The 15976-nt window shown below is 51.5% G+C and overlaps 1 protein-coding gene across 9 annotated transcripts in view; it reads left to right on the forward strand.

Annotated features, from left to right (window-relative positions):
• Igsf9b (immunoglobulin superfamily member 9B) overlaps positions 1 to 15976 on the forward strand; it is a 56509-nt gene that overhangs the window by 28046 nt on the left and 12487 nt on the right. For 5 of the 9 annotated variants that reach the window (XM_052755447.1, XM_052755454.1, XM_052755430.1 and 2 more), the window contains 6 exons: positions 460 to 686; positions 1491 to 1575; positions 3671 to 3832; positions 4455 to 4500; positions 5021 to 6673; positions 14555 to 14676. In XM_052755447.1, the coding sequence (XP_052611407.1) occupies positions 460 to 686; positions 1491 to 1575; positions 3671 to 3832; positions 4455 to 4500; positions 5021 to 6673; positions 14555 to 14676 (2295 nt within the window). The other 4 variants (XM_052755480.1, XM_052755471.1, XM_052755489.1 and 1 more) reach the window with 4 other exon arrangements.

Genomic DNA, 15976 nt, shown 5'->3' on the forward strand with positions numbered 1-15976 from the left:
GCTGCATGCTATGTTACCCTCAGTGCCGTAGATTCATACCAAGGTACCTCACACGTGTGAGGAACCTGTTGTTCTCTGTTATAGTGGTACTCTCCTACTAGCTGATAGGAATTTTTCAGCTCCGTGATTTCATGGGGCCACCATCAGGGATGGTGCTGATGTCGATGTTATGTGGCACATGGCTGTGCTCGGCACTGGATTTTTCTTTCTTCTCTATGGTGCACGCTGCTTCCTCCCTTTTGAGGAGGCTTTTGGTCGTCTTGTAGTTGTCCTGTTCCGAAAAGAGTCACAGAGCTCTGGGTCAGCAGCCCTGACTTACCTTTCCTAGAAACAGAAGGGCTACTGTAGGTGACACCCTCTCATCTCTCTGAAACAAATTCGTTCTTCGGTAGGCTCTGCCTCCCACACTGGGTTGGGGGTTTGTGGCCCTCATCTCTCTTCTTCCTTTTCCTGCGACAGCATTCCCTGTTACAACTCCAGAACCTCTGGTGCTGGTGACCCCACCAAGGTGCCTCACAGCCAACCGGACCCAGCAGGGTGTGCTCCTGTCCTGGCTCCCACCTGCCAACCACAGCTTCCCCATTGACCGATACATCATGGAGTTCCGAGTTGGGGAGCGCTGGGAGATGCTGGATGATGCCATTCCAGGCACCGATGGAGACTTTTTTGCCAAGGATCTGTCACAGGTGGGGACTTTGATTTTCATGCCTCTTATTCCCAGTTTCTGGAATGGTCATGACTATTTGCAAAGCCACTGAGCATTGAGTGACCCACCTCCAGAGCATCGGGTCAAGCCCAGCACTGGCCCTCTTTTTCTGTGGTCTTAGACTCTCCCTAGTTTGCTACCAAGGGTTGGACAGACCAGAGCTATCTTAGTGGCATTGGGGACCAATGCTACACAGATGGTTTTCCTCAAATAGAGACACTAACTAGGGTAAAGCGGGATGAGGCCAGTAGGGATCATCAGACCCCAGACGTCAGTTTCCTGGGTTCCAGCTAGAGTGGACTAAAGAGGCCCTGTAAAGGTTGTCTTCTAGGCTGGCCAAGAGAAGGGCTCTTCTTTTAATAATTCAGAGTCCTGGGAGGAAACACATTCCCTCTTTATTTTGGTGGACATCTTTTAAGCAGGAACATCTTTTTCTTGAGAGAGAAAGCAACTTGCTTTATAGATAGAAGAGATCTCACATATCCTTCCATTTCCCCTTTCCTAGATGCTCTCTATGGCTGCTGGAATTGATTCATGATGCTTTTTGATAGATCATTGTGTATCTTTCTCTGCAGTCTTTCAGTGGACTCATGGGCATAGCTTGAAGTCCATAGCTTGAATGGTGGGAATATGTACACTATAACATTGGCCAATGCAAGCAGTCACCATTAAACACTTCTTGGGACCAGTGCTCTGGGCAGCCTGTTCTATGGAAGTCATACACAGGGTCAGTGACTGTTTTCCTAAGCCCTGCAGTTGACTGGGTATTGTCCCTGGATTGTAGGATACATGGTATGAGTTCCGGGTTTTGGCTGTCATGCAGGATCTGATCAGCGAACCCAGCAACATCGCCGGTGTCTCCAGCACAGGTACTTTGGGTCCCCCAGTTGTCTAACAACAGCCAGGGCATAAGCCTTAGAGCCACATGAGCGTCCTTTTGTGGAATAGCTCATCTGGGAGGACAGGCTGGGTTAGAGACTTAAGCAGGAGTCTAGTTGAAACTTCATGAGTCCTCGCATTTATGAAGTCCATCCGACCTGTGATTCCATGACACATTGTTTTATCCCACCATGGAGCTGGGCTTCTGATACCTTCCGTAAGATAGCCGAGGAGGGAAACCCATTGCATCTTGTCGGTAGGTGCTGCTTGCTATACACTGTCTGTTTGCTCTCGAGCACTGCTGTGTAATGGGGCGGGCCCCCTGAATTAGAGGGGAGATCCCGCAGGTCAACAAGTGTTTGCTGCATGCCTATTATAGGCTTCCTTATAATTATGTGGGTTTTATTTGGAAAATTGTTGTTTGGTGTTGTTTTCCTTCCTTGCTTCCTCTCCCTACAGTTGTTGTTTTTTTTTTCTCTCAGACTAAATAAAGCCAACTCCCTAGCATTTACTCCATTTATCTTTTTTTTTCTTGGCACCAGTCCCATTTCCACATGTCTTCTCTGCATTCCAGAGTTCCTGAAACACAGCAGAGACCCTCCCCAGGGAAGTGGTGTCCTTGGTGCGGGAGAGGCTCTGGCTTAGTAAGCCAGCCCAGGCACCATTTCCTTGGGAGCAGCGTGTTCTGCGATCTCTGGGGCCAGGTGGCAAGGGTCTTGGCCAGAGAGCTCTAGTAGGGAGCCTCTCAGAGTTACAAAAGCATTGGCATGGGCAGATGGGAGGAGAGATGTGGAGCCAAGGGCACTGTGGGGAAGGGGAGAGTGTGATTTTTTTTTCTCTCTCCTATATCAGGCACCCTGGGGTGCTGTGTAAACTCAAGTTATCTCCCATAGGCAGCAAAACTTAGCTGCTTCTGTTCTGGCTTCCCTCCAGGGAAGAGACTCAGAGAGATGGAAGAACCTAGAAAAATAGCTTCCAGCCAGAGCCAGCGGAGAGGACTTGAGTGTTTTGCGTGCTCAATTCTGTGAACTGTTCTTACTCAGTAGCCTTGTGCCTGACCCCCAAAAGTTAAGGAAGCATGTCCATATGGGTGAATGAGGCTGCAGCAACAACAGCATTCCCCGTAGTTAGCACCCCTATTTTTCAAGATGATGGTCCATCAGTGTGACATGGATTCTTTTTATCCGTTATCATTGTTGATGTGGAAGTGAACTCTGGCCAGCCATATCACATTGTTTTGGACTTCCCTTTGGCATTCTTTGAGAGTGGCACTTACTGATCTCATGGCCTGTGTGTCCAGCGCAGTGGGCTGGGGTCTGGTCCTGGCTCTGTCACTAGCTGGCCTGTGAATCCTGCATATAAAGTTTGTTCTTTAACTGTGAGAGGGAGAACTGAGCCCATCTCATCCTCTCTACAGCTCCAGTCTGCTTCTGGAGCCTGAATGATCAAGATACACTAGTCCTTGCTGTAGGAAGCTGCCAGTCTGTCTTATAAGGAGTTAGAAGATGGATGGGCCTATATTCTGTCATAACAGTTCCTCTCCCTGATTTAGAGTTGTATCCCCAAGGTATCTTCATTCTATAGATGGCATGGGAGAAGGCAGGAAATCCTGACTGGAAATCGGAACAGCTGTGCTCCTGCTAGGGTACCAATAGCAGAGTGAGCCAGTCACTCAAGCTTTGCCAGTTGGTGTCTTCGCTTAGAGAAGGGGAGTCTGTGTAGCTCGCAGGGTTACTCTGGGAGCCCCGATAGCATGCATGGTAGTACTTTGCTGCACTCACAGTGATAGACAGCTATAGAAGATGATTGGGGATTATCCTCACGAGGGAAGACGCCTGGATCATTTCTTCTCTGTAAGCTACAAGGAAGTTGCTTGATTGTCATAGACTGTCTCTTTCTTAACTCTCTTCACACTGCTGCACCACCCTCATTACACCTCTTAGAGGCTCATGTTAGAACCGGGGTGGAGGTCAGGCCCCAGCCTTGTCTGCCGTAGGGAAAAGTCCCTAGGGATCAAGCGTCAGAGTAGGTGGGGACAACTCGGGCAGGCGTGAGACCCATGAGTGCTCCTGGCCTTCCTTGCAGACATCTTCCCACAGCCGGACCTGACCGACGATGGGCTGGCCCGGCCAGTGTTGGCTGGGATAGTGGCCACCATCTGCTTCCTGGCGGCTGCCATCCTCTTCAGCACTCTGGCCGCCTGCTTTGTCAACAAGCAGCGCAAGCGCAAACTCAAGCGGAAGAAAGGTAGGTGTTTGTCCTTCTGCCCGGGCCTGGCTGAGGTCGGACGTTCTCTAGCGGGAGGCAGGCAAACCACCTGTAGTGTTTCTCCTCTGGAAAAAGGGGCACGGGGAGCTTGCAGGCAGAGCTGTTGGTGAGATTGGAGTTTTAAAATATTTTTGTTCATTTCTGGAAAATTCTATATACCTATTATCTCCCCCTCACCCCCCAACACCTACCTCCAGCTCCCTCCAGGACCCACCAACCCAGCTCCATCCCCACTTCATGTCCTCTATTATTATTATTATTGTTGTTGTTGTTGTTATTTTGACAGAGAGCCCAGGCTGACTTCAAACTCAAGATTCTCTTGCCTCGGCCTCCCAAATACTTAGATTATAGGCATGTGCCTCCATGCCCAGTGGGACTTGATTTGAAAGGGGGAAGAGGAGAGCAAGGGTATTGGAGAGAAGAGAATGGGCCAGGGCTACAGGGAGAGAGGGCCTCTGAGCTGAGCAGAGAACTACCAGGCAAGCGAAGGCTTTCCCTCTGTGACTATACATCAGGCCTCTCTGTGGGTCCTGGGGGAGAGGGTACCAGTTTTGGTTTTTGTTTTGTGGGCTCAGGTCTCTTCCTTTTGTTTTCTTTCCAGATCCTCCGCTGTCCATCACTCACTGTAGGAAGAGTCTTGAGTCTCCGTGAGTATCTCTGGCTGTTGGGGGTCTGTAGGTAGACGGGGGAGGCTGGACATAGGTAGGTAAACTACGAGTTTTAGTTGGCCCCATTTCCCTTAGATGTTTCGTGTTTATGGGTGGGCATGTCACTTTTAAGTTGTCCACATGGATTGAGGGAGTGTAGTCTAGACGATCCAAGCTGGTAACTTATTCGTTTCGCCTTGCAGTGTTTTGTGCTTTGCCTGGCTAGAGTCGGTGTTAATATTAGCTTGCATTTCTTGAACAACTAGGGAACAAAACTGGAGTTGTGCATAGGCAGGGTGTACCAAATTTAGGGGCTGGCCAGAAGAAAAGTGGCAATGTGGGTGTTCATTCCAAAAATGGATGATACGTGTCTAGACAATTGAGAGAGTTGGCCAGAGTTTCTGACCAAAATATTCAGCCCATCCATCCACGCCTGTTCCCTTTAGAGTCAGTGTCAACGAGAAGAAGCTGTAGGCTGTGTACAGCACCCCTCGTCACCTTCTGTGCCTTTCACTTATAGCTTGTCCTCTGGCAAGGTGAGTCCTGAGAGCATCCGCACACTCCGTGCCCCATCTGAATCCTCTGACGACCAGGGCCAGCCCGCAGCCAAGAGGATGCTGAGCCCCACGAGGGAGAAAGAGCTGTCCTTGTACAAAAAGACCAAGAGGGCGATCAGCAGCAGGAAGTATAGTGTGGCCAAGGCTGAGGCCGAGGCTGAGGCCACCACGCCCATTGAGCTGATCAGTCGAGGCCCCGATGGCCGCTTTGTCATGGGCCCCTCTGAGATGGAGCCCCCGGTGAAGGGCCGGCGGATCGAGGGCTTTCCCTTTGCAGAGGAGACGGACATGTACCCTGAGTTCCGGCAGTCGGATGAGGAGAATGAAGACACCCTGGTGCCCACATCTGTGGCTGCTCTGAAGCCCCAACTGACCCCTATGTCTTCCAGCCAGGAATCTTACCTGCCACCACCAGCATACAGCCCTCGGTTCCAGCCTCGTGGCCTGGAGGGCCCCAGTGGACTGGGAGGACGACTTCAGGCTACTGGCCAAGCGAGGCCCCCTGCCCCTCGGCCCTTCCACCACGGCCAGTATTATGGGTACCTGAGCAGCAGCAGCCCCGGGGAGGTGGAGCCTCCACCCTTCTATATGCCAGAAGTGGGCAGCCCCTTGAGCTCAGTCATGTCTTCCCCACCCCTGCACACCGAGGGGCCTTTCGGCCACCCCACCATCCCTGAGGAAAATGGAGAGAACGCTTCCAACAGCACTTTGCCCTTGACTCAGACACCTACAGGAGGGCGCTCCCCTGAGCCCTGGGGCCGGCCAGAATTTCCCTTTGGGGGACTGGAGACCCCAGCCATGATGTTCCCCCATCAGCTGCACCCCTGTGATGTGTCCGAGAGTTTGCAGCCCAAGGCCTGCCTGCCCCGAGGACTGCCCCCAACCCCCCTCCAGGTGCCTGCAGCCTATCCAGGCATGCTATCTCTGGAGGCGCCAAAGGGCTGGGTAGGCAAGTCACCCGGCAGGGGCCCCATTCCGGCGCCCCCTGCGACCAAGTGGCAGGACAGACCTATGCAACCTCTGGTCAGCCAAGGGCAGCTAAGACATACCAGCCAAGGTATGGGGATACCGGTGTTGCCTTACCCCGAGCCAACTGAGCCCGGGGGGCACGGTGGCCCCAGCACATTTGGCCTGGACACCCGGTGGTATGAGCCCCAGCCCCGGCCCCGGCCCAGCCCCCGGCAGGCCCGGCGTGCCGAGCCCAGTTTACATCAAGTGGTGCTACAGCCCTCCCGGCTCTCACCTCTGACCCAAAGCCCCCTCAGTTCCCGTACTGGCTCCCCTGAACTTGCTGCTCGCGCCCGACCTCGACCAGGCCTACTGCAGCAGGCTGAGATGTCAGAGATCACCCTACAGCCGCCAGCCGCTGTCAGCTTCTCTCGCAAGTCCACGCCGTCCACTGGATCTCCTTCACAGAGCAGCCGCAGTGGGAGCCCCAGCTACAGGCCCACCATGGGCTTCACTACTCTGGCCACAGGCTACCCTTCTCCTCCACCTGGCCCTGCCCCTCCTGCACCAGGGGACAACTTGGATGTGTTTGGACAGACGCCTTCCCCTCGCAGAATGGGGGAGGAGCCACTCCGGCCAGAGCCCCCAACAACCTTACCTAGTTCAGGGTGAGTGTAAAACCACTGTCTCTGGCCTGCTTCTGGTCAAGCTCCCCAGGCCTTACTCTGTCCCCTACCTCCCCAGCATCCCAACAACAGGCTTTGTTTGGGACACACTGCATCACCCCTGGGAGAGGAGCTCTGGCCACACATTGGCAGTGTCTTCGCTTGGGACTGATGGGCTTACCTGCTGGTACCCTGCCAGGAGCTTCATGAGTGGCCTCACCCAGCCCAGAGTTCGGTGAAGGCTCTCGGTGTATCAGGAATGTGGGGGAGGGAAAGGGGACAGTAGAACAGGCAGCGATGACTGTGAATGCTGCCCTTGAGGTGGAGGCGGACCACATCCCTGCGATCTTGGTGTTGGGTAGTGGCGGTTCTCTGCAGTTGCCTACAGATCTCGTGTCTGAGTCTCCTCTTCACTCTGCACCAAGCAGGGGCCACTGCGCAGGGGCCCCTTAGCATGCCCAGTAAGTGCTGAACTCCAGGTCATCCATAGTCTCTCCAGGAAGGTACCCCTGGAGGCTGAAAGCAAGCTCAGACCTCTGTGTGTGTGTGTGTGGGGGGGGGGGGGGGAGTCATATCCCCACCCACCTGTGTGCCTCACAGGAAGCTACAGAGGGACAGACAGACAGACAAGCTCCCGAGATCTGCCCGTCTGAGAGAGCACACTCTGTACTGTAGCAGCTGGTAGTCCAGGTACCAGTCGGCCTGGACGCCTGTCTGTACCTCTTCATCTGTCCACCTGCCCTCCTCCCTTCCTCCTGGCCTTTGTTCCTTTTCAAGGCAGTCTGTCTTCCTCTTTTCCTTCTCCGTGGCCTTGAGGTTGACCCGATTTGCTCTGAAGAGTCTGCCATGCCTCTGCTGTGCCCACCCTACCCCCTTCCCTTGCCTTTACCCTCATCCTTTCTCCCCTCTCTTTCTCGCTCTTCCTCTTGGGTTCAGTACTTCCGTCTCTCTTGATGTAGAGAAGGCTGTCCTGCTGGTGGGGGGATGGGAGGTAGCTGGAAGAGGAGGGAGCCCAGCCCTCCCCCTCCCACCATTCTGGTCGCTGGAAACTGCAAGCTTACCTCCGCACCAAGGTGGGCGCGCCTGGTGGGCAGGCTGTGTGGGGATCCGAGAGGCTAGCTAGGGTGCCCGCCTCTGTCTGCAGGAGTCGCTGTCGTCATTCCCTGTCTGTGCCTCGTACAGCCCGCTCACCGTCTCTGTTCCATCATGCCTTTGGTTCTCTGGCTCTCTCTTCTCCCTCACCCATTCTCCGGCCTCGCCTGTGGGTCTCTGCTCGCTGTGCCCCCTTCCTCCCCTCTGGGTGTGCGTGGGTGGTTCACCTGGCCGGTGTTGGTAACTGCTTTGTTTCTGATTATCTCAGCTATCTGGGCAGTGTTGTCGAGACAAGCCTCTCCTCAGCTCAATAGGTAAGGGAGCTCATCGGCGGGGCGGGGCGGGGTGGGCAGGTGGATGGGGCTTCAGCAGGGCCATTGCTTCTGTAAGAGGGGATCCAGAAACACATCCCCTCATTGCCTTACCTGGGCAGCTGCTGCTCCTGGGTTCCCATGGCTTCTGGGTTCCCCACATCGCACTGCTCTGCTGCTCCAGCTGCCCAGCCGGCCATGCCGGGGCACTGCCTAGCTGTAGCTTTTAACTTCCAAGCCCACACCCACCTTTCCAGAACGGGACGCAGCTGTTCTCACTCAGACCCTTGCCATCCTGCTGCCAACACCCACATAGACCCCTCACGGCAGCTGCAGGACCCTGCATGAACCCCAAAGGACCTGGAATTTCCACGATCAGCTTTGCATCTCTACCCTTGGGGACCTGTTTGGGTCCATCAAGGGATCCAGGGCCCTCTCATCCTCTCTACCCCACTGCTCAATTTCCCCAGCAGACTCAGGGATAGTGTCCTCCTGCCAACCCCTCCCCCTAAACTCAGAGCTTTTCCTGGGTTTTTTTTTTCCCCCTTCCTGGGGCTCTTAATGATAGAGATCCCTCTTCCACATCCGTCTGGGTCCTCAGGGTCAGGTGCCTTCCAGGTCTTCGGAAGCGGGGAAGTATACCACTCCTATGCTCCTTGCATTTCGCAACCCTTTCACGGTTGTTCCCGGACTGAAATGTGACCTCGTCCTTAGAGCCACATTGCTTTCAGGGCCCCTGTAGAGGCTTTGCTGGCCTCCTTGGGTCATGTTCTTGGGAAAAGGCCTGGGGAGAACTCATGCCAGGGAGAAGGGAGTTGAGCTGGCAAAAAAAAAAAAAAAAAAAAAAACCCTGAAAACCCAAGAGATCAGCACCACAGTGCCCTCCCCTGCTGCGACTGGCTCCTCTAGCATCCTTCCAGGTGGAATCCAAAAGAAGGGGCTCCCAGTGAAGGAGACAGGTATCTCTTCAAGATGCTCGGGACACTCAGCTCCCTCTCTGTCAAGGCAACCTAAAGAGATGCTTGTTTTTTTACACATGCTCCATTGCCCATGCTGTAGAAATGGCAAGCTGCACCAGGCTCCTGGGTGGGAGGGAGGGAGGGACTCTTCCCTCCTCACACACGCCATGGCAGGCTGCTCTTCACAACTTAGGACTATAAATCTCATTGTGTCATCAGAGAGGCCTCCCATAAAGAGATTGCAGGGATGTTTCTTTATGACCCGCAGCTATAAAACTGTCAGTCAGTATCCCAGGCCCTAAATGTCAGCCTGTAGCCACCCCTGTTGGCAGGATCTTATAGTGCTTGGGAGCTCACCTGCTTCCAGGGCCTCCTGGATGGATGCTACAGAGTGGGGAGAATGATTAGCTTCCCTGCCCCATGCCTATCCTCCCCACTATTCCCTGGCATAGTTCCTTTGTTGCCCCTGAGGTTTGGCAGCCCTATGGCAGCTCTTACCCAGTTCCTGGAAATTAGACAGACTTTCCTGTCATCTGTGATTTCCAGTCCCACCCCCACCCCCGCACCTGACCCCCTTTCCCCCCCACAACTCCACTGACCCTGTCTTCATCATGTCAGATCTGAGAGAACCCAGCCACATTATCGCTGTGGCAAAACCCAGAATCCAGGGGCAGCAGTGAGGGACGGTTGTTCCTCTCCCGGGCCTGGCTAGCATCCCCAGCCCAGAAGAATGAAGTCCTGGACATGATCCGAGTTAGGCCTTTGTGGTGCTAGGCAACAGGAACCTCTGCTCATCCTCCTGCTTGCTGAAAGAGTCCCTGGGGCACAGGAGCTGCTGGGCCATGGGGAAGCGAGCGGTGGCTCCTCTCTAGAGGCTGTCTTCATGCTGTGCCTTTGCATGTGTCCCCCTGGTCTTGCTTGGAGAAGTTGTGATGCTTCTTGTCTGCACTTGTCCTTGCTTTGTTTCTCTCCCCTCAGTTTCTGTCCTTTCCTCCTGTTCATCCCTGTTGCTATTCCCCCACCCTGCCCTCTCTATCCTCGTCCCAGCTCCTATCTCAGTATGCGGGTCTATTCTTCCGTGGGTCACTGGGGGCCCAGCCACTTACTCAGTGTCCCTCTGATGCTGCTGATGCTCAGATGTTCCATCTCTGTCGAGTTCCATTTCCCCTTACGACCTACTGTGCCCTCTGTCAGGGACCTGGAAAGCCTAACCTGATCCCCGTTTATTTAGGTGTATTCTAAGAAGGAGTCCCCATTTGGATACAAGTGAGTCCTGAGTCCTGAGGCAGAACACTGGGTCTGCACCCTGACCCCCACCAGAGGGAGATCCCTTTGTGATTGGGCTGGCATGATGCTGGCTTGTGAGTTGCTGGCTGTCTCTGGGGTACACAGAGAATACTTTCACCTTTTCTCTGGCTGTTATATGTGCTTGAGTAGATTTCCCTGTCCCTTGACCCGTGATGACAGGAGGCAGCCTCCAAGCTACTTCTTTCTGCCTATTATCTGGGGGAGTCATGGAGAACTGTGTTGCTCTAATTTCCTTTTCTGTTACTATGATAAACACCGTAACCAAAAGCAACTTTGGGGAGGAAAGGGTTTATTTGGCTTACAGATGCATCATTCAGGGAAGTCAGGTCAAAAGTTCAAGGGAGGAACCTGGAGTCAGGAACAGAAGCAGAGACCATGGCGGGACACTGCTTACTGGCTTGCTCCCAGGCTTATGTTCGATGACCTTTCTTATAAAGGCCAGGCCTACCTGCCTAGGAATGGTACCGCCCACAGTGGCTACACCCTCCCACATGTAGCAATCAAGAAAATGCTCTGCATACATGCTGACAGGCCAGTCTAATGGAAGCAGTTCTTAAGCTGAGGCTCCCAGGCATGTCAAGAATTGCTGTCTTATGTGTCTTAGTGGTCAGTTCTTAGGGCACTAAAGCAAGGAAATGGCCAGCTGGATTTTGACTTTCCTGGCCTAAGGTTTTCCTATGTTGTAAATCTGCTACCTCTTTTCTTAGTGGCTCTAGGGAGCAGGGTGCTAGGCAGATAAGACCTCTTGGGTTGAATGGGTGGGATGGGAATTTTGTGTCAACTGGCATGGGGGTGGATTTTAAAGTACATGTTGGCAATTTTTGGTAATCCTGAGCTGCAAGGAACACTACCGGATCACAGAACTGGAATTTACATGTAATGTGAGACCAGTAAAGCTCATAGGTTTGGAGGCCTTTGTCTGTCAGCAGTATATCAGGTCATCTCCTGGGACAAGGGGACCTGAAGTGTGCAGTATTCCTCTATGTGAAGAAAAGTCGAGACTGGCCAGAAGGAGAACAGAGCCTCGCCTTGGGAGACCAGGGTTGGAGTCTGTCGTAACCACCTCACCGACAGGTCAAGTCAGGTTTATTACAGAGTTACGCGTCCTTCATCCTGATTCCTATCCCAGACACCAACGCCAAAAGTTTCAAAGGTCGAGGAGGGTTTCCAGGTAGACTTGGTATTGACATGAGACACAGTTATCCTTCCTAAAACTGGGAGGCAGGTTGATAACCAGAGGACTCTCGGCGCTGTTCTTAAAGTGTACTGGGAAATGTTTCATGTCTTTTCTGTATAGCTCACTCAAAACAGATGCATTATGTCTGCCCTTTTCTTCCCACCTGTCCTACTAAAGACTTGCTTTTATTTTTGCCTCTGGCATTACGCAAGCATATCCTGGTGCCTCCAGGGGACATTGTCTGCTGTGTTGCTGTGTCTGCGTCCTGAGCCAGGAGCTCACACAGGTGGGCAGCAGGTATCTTGGAAGGTCTGGAGCTTGGCTGCTTCTCAAGTGAAAATTGGTTTCTTTTCTCCAAGTGCCATTGTTGTTTGGGAGTTTGTGCCTGAAGATGAAACTTTAGCAGTTTGCCCTGTCCCTGGTCTGTCTTATTCTGTCACACTGAAGCAGAGGGTGGCATCGGTCAGTGGACCGCAGAGCAGGCAGGGGAGCAGGGAAGCTCTGCTATGTCTATTGTAGCCTCTGTACCCATTTTACTGGGAAGAAATTTAAAGAGCAGGTTAGCCTAATACTGAAGAGTCTGTCTGATGGATTATGTCTGGCTAAGTTACTCTCTTTTCTAAAGTTGACCTCCTTCATCTAGAATATGGCTAATGTAGTCTTCACCTCTTAGACTCATTACAGACATGGTAAGTGGTAAGCACACATTATATAATACAGGTGATAATAGTAATAATATGTTAATTCTGCTATTGGTATCCCACCCCCTGAAAATTTCACCTACCTTGAAGAATCATTGGGAATTTTCAGGGTGACTCTGTTCCAGCTTCTTGTATAGCCTGTGCCCTGACCCCACCACCAAGGGATCTCTCTGTGGTTGGCTGGGTCGGCACTGGCTGTTGAACTCATGGCTATGTACGGAGCACATGGAAAGCGGTTTCACCTTTTCCTTGGCTATCATGTGTTAGTAGATTGTTTTTCCCATCCTACGGTCCACACAGTAGGGAGACGCAGCTCCCATGCTGCTTCTGCCTATTGGCTAGGGAATAAGGGAGAACGGTGCTGCCACTGTGGGTCATGGAGAATTGTGTCAGGGAGCGCTGTTCCTGCCTGTCACCTGTTTCCTCTGACTATGTATCTCACCTCACATGGCCTTTTGAATACTGGCCATGATCTGGATTAGAGATGGCAAATGGTGGAGTCATGTCTTTGATTTTCCTTTCAGGCAACACAAAGAACATTGTCTAAACTGAGAAGGGGTAATGCAGGCTCCCTCCCAAATCCCTTCCAGCTGCAGCTTTTGGGGAAGATCTCTGGGTAGAACTGGGTTGGGAGAAGGGAGAGGGATTGGGCCCTGGCGTATTGGGTCTTTGTGGGGGCCTTGCTTACCCTGTGAACTAGATCCCTTTTCCATGGGGCGTGGGTACCTGTGTGATGTGTAGTGATACAGTGGGGGGCTTTGGAATGTTAAGGAGTTGCCTCTGACTTGAACTTGAGAGTGTTTCTTGATCCTCAATGCACTAAAAGACTTTGGAACAAATGGCATCCATCAAGGAAGATGGAGGTTCCTTCACTGCCAGTTACTTCCAGAGACCAGAGGCTTACCTACCACAAGTCTGTAAGTTTCTTCTTCCCAGTGCTTGTAGAGGCCTTCCATGTTGGAGAAATGCTGTCTTTTCATCCCTTTCTCTTTGCCGCCCCCTCACTCTCCCTTGCTACCTCAGATAGCTTGTGGACCCTTGAGGACTTCTTTGGCTCTCACAGGACTATCAGGTTGTCTTTTTTTTTAAAATCAGGATTTGCTAAAACCTCACTGTGATGGACGTGGGGAAGGGAGATGTGGTGCTTGGAGACTAAAGAGTCACCTTTGTCTACCATAGCCCTGGAATGTCCCTGCCTTTCCTGATCTCATTCCAATACCAGTGTTTGTGGGAAGAAAGCATGCCCCGCCCTTCTCTTGCCCTCTTTGTTCCTCAGGCTCCAAGTTGTCTTACTTTAAGAAAAACTGAGATTGATAACATGTCTTCTCCATTTTCGTCTTTTATGACTCTTGGGAAAAGCTCTTTCTATAGGCACAGTGTCTCATACTATTCTCCTTTCTGTTTGCTTTGGTTCTCTTTGTGACCTAGGTTGCACAGGCTCTGGTTAAATGGCTGACTTGATCCATCCCATAACTGGGGTGGAGAAAGAAGGGTCAATATGTAGGAGTCTCCTCTCTCAACAATCTTAACATTTAGGTTGAATCTTAAGACACAGAGCTCGCTGGAGTCTCCTCTCTCAACAATCTCAACATTTAGGTTGAATCTTAAGATACAGAACTCGCTGGAGACCAGTCACACACAGCGAGGACTTTGTGAGGCCGTAAGATTTGAACACTCGGCCCTGTCATAATCTACATCTACTCTCTTCTATATTTTCTTATGAGACTGAGGAAGTCTGAGCCTAGTCTGCAGAGTGTCATGCGGACATGCCTGCTGAAGATGGTGGTGTGCCACAGCAGTTAGCTGTGAGGTTCTAGATGAATCTTGCAGACGGAGGGCGTAGCTCTGTGAAGCTGGGTTCTGCAGAGCCCACACCTCACTGGCTACTTGCCCCTTCCTGTCTCTGCAGATGGGAGGCAGCTTGCTGGGACTGGATTTGCTCACCTCCTCCTGCTTTAATCTGCTCTTCACTTTTTACTTAAAGGTCTTGATGATGGTGAGTTCTAGGAACCGACTCTTCTCTGGCACTTGCTTATCCCAGCCTAAGTGATGTGTGGTGGGCTTACATTAAAGTCTCTCTCTCCTTTCCTAGGGTCTTCCGATTGCTCCACAGGTTGCTTTCCACCTGAGCTAGGCCTCCTGCTGCTGGAGCTTTCTCTCGGGTTCTCTCCTTTCCAGGAGCAGTAGGAAGGCAAGTGTCCGGGAATGATCGTGGACAGCCCGGACTCCATCCCTGTGCTCCATCCTTCAATGGGCAGCCTTTTGGCTTTCTTCCAGCCCTCTTCAAAGGCTCCTTTCTGGGAGCTGACCTGTGCCTCTCTAATTGTTCCTTGCAGAATACTTCCACCTGCATCCGGGAACGCTGCTGTGCCTGAGAGGCTGGAGGCTCTGAGATACCAACGGATAAAGAAGCCCAAAAAGTCATCCAAGGGCTCTTCGAAGTCAAAGAAACGATCCGGTAAATGGTGGGAAGTACCGCTCCTCTTTCCACCGTGCTTGTCCCATTTGACGAGGATTGTGGGCCCAGGATCCCAACCTTGGGTGTTCTCTAGAAGTGAAGCCAGCTTCTCTTGTTCTTGATTTCCTTTTAAACATTCGTTTTCAATAATGCACCCATGATTTTCATATAAAAACACAAGAAAGATATCTGATTGCCTTCCCTTCCCCGTTCATTTCCTCCCACCTGGGGAGCCATTGCTCTGAGAGTATGTGTGCCTGTAGAGACTTTTCTGTATTCACAGCTTTAGAAAGGGCTCCATATTGTTTCAGTGTGTTTTTGAGCAATGTAAGTAGTGTCCTATTTCCCATTCTACAGCACACCTTGCTGTTATCCCTGTCTCCTTGTATGGTTCTCCGTCACTGTTTCAAGCCCTCTAGTTGAACACAGGCAGGCGTGATAGAGCTTAGGGTCATGTGGCATGGGCCAGTCTCTGTGTTGACTAACCTTTTCTAAGAAGAGAGAGTGAAATCGCATTGTCTCCTAAAGGGCACTTCCACTGAAATATAGTTGATGCATATCCAGCAGTGATGGGTTGCTTGTGAAATCGTGCAAAAAGAATTGATCGTTCATTTAGAAAAGCAGTTGATGTTTATTAGATATTCTCTTTGTATCAATGCTTATAGGAATGTTATGACAGCCTGTCCAGGAAGAATGTTCAGCAGTTTCTTTGCAGATCTTTGATGACTACTGTAGAGTAACTGTCTTAATAAGCCAGGTGTGGGAAAATGTCCCAGAGAGGCCAAGAACTCATTGATGACTTAGCCTTTGGATGTGGCCAGTTTCCTATCAGTTTGTTGATGGCAACACAAAGGCAGAAAAAAAGAAAATTATCTTGTCGTCTTGAGACGGAGTCTGGTTAGATAGCTCAGGCTGGCCTGAAACTAGCTGTGTAGCCTAGGCTGGCCCTGAACTTTTGGTCTTCTTGCAATCCTTTGATAGCTAGGATTATAGGTGTGTGCTGCCATGTTCAGCAAAAATGAATTTTCTGAGGCTTGGGTCAGGATTGAATTGAAAGCTGAACTTAAACTCATTCAATTTAAACATATACACAACATACATATATATTCCTTTTGTGTGTGGGCGTGTTCATCATTTAGTGATAGGAATACATTCTGAGAAAGGCACTGTTAATGATTTGGGTACTGTGTGACCAGCACAGACTATGCCTATATTAACCCGACAGTCACTATGTAATACAGTCTATGGGACTGTTATTGAATATGTGATCTGTTCTCCATTAAAATATTGTTGTGAAGTG

The sequence above is a fragment of the Peromyscus californicus genome, unplaced genomic scaffold, assembly GCF_007827085.1.
Source record: "Peromyscus californicus insignis strain IS unplaced genomic scaffold, ASM782708v3 Scaffold_11__1_contigs__length_118956290, whole genome shotgun sequence".
NCBI classification, from domain to species: domain Eukaryota; kingdom Metazoa; phylum Chordata; class Mammalia; order Rodentia; family Cricetidae; genus Peromyscus; species Peromyscus californicus.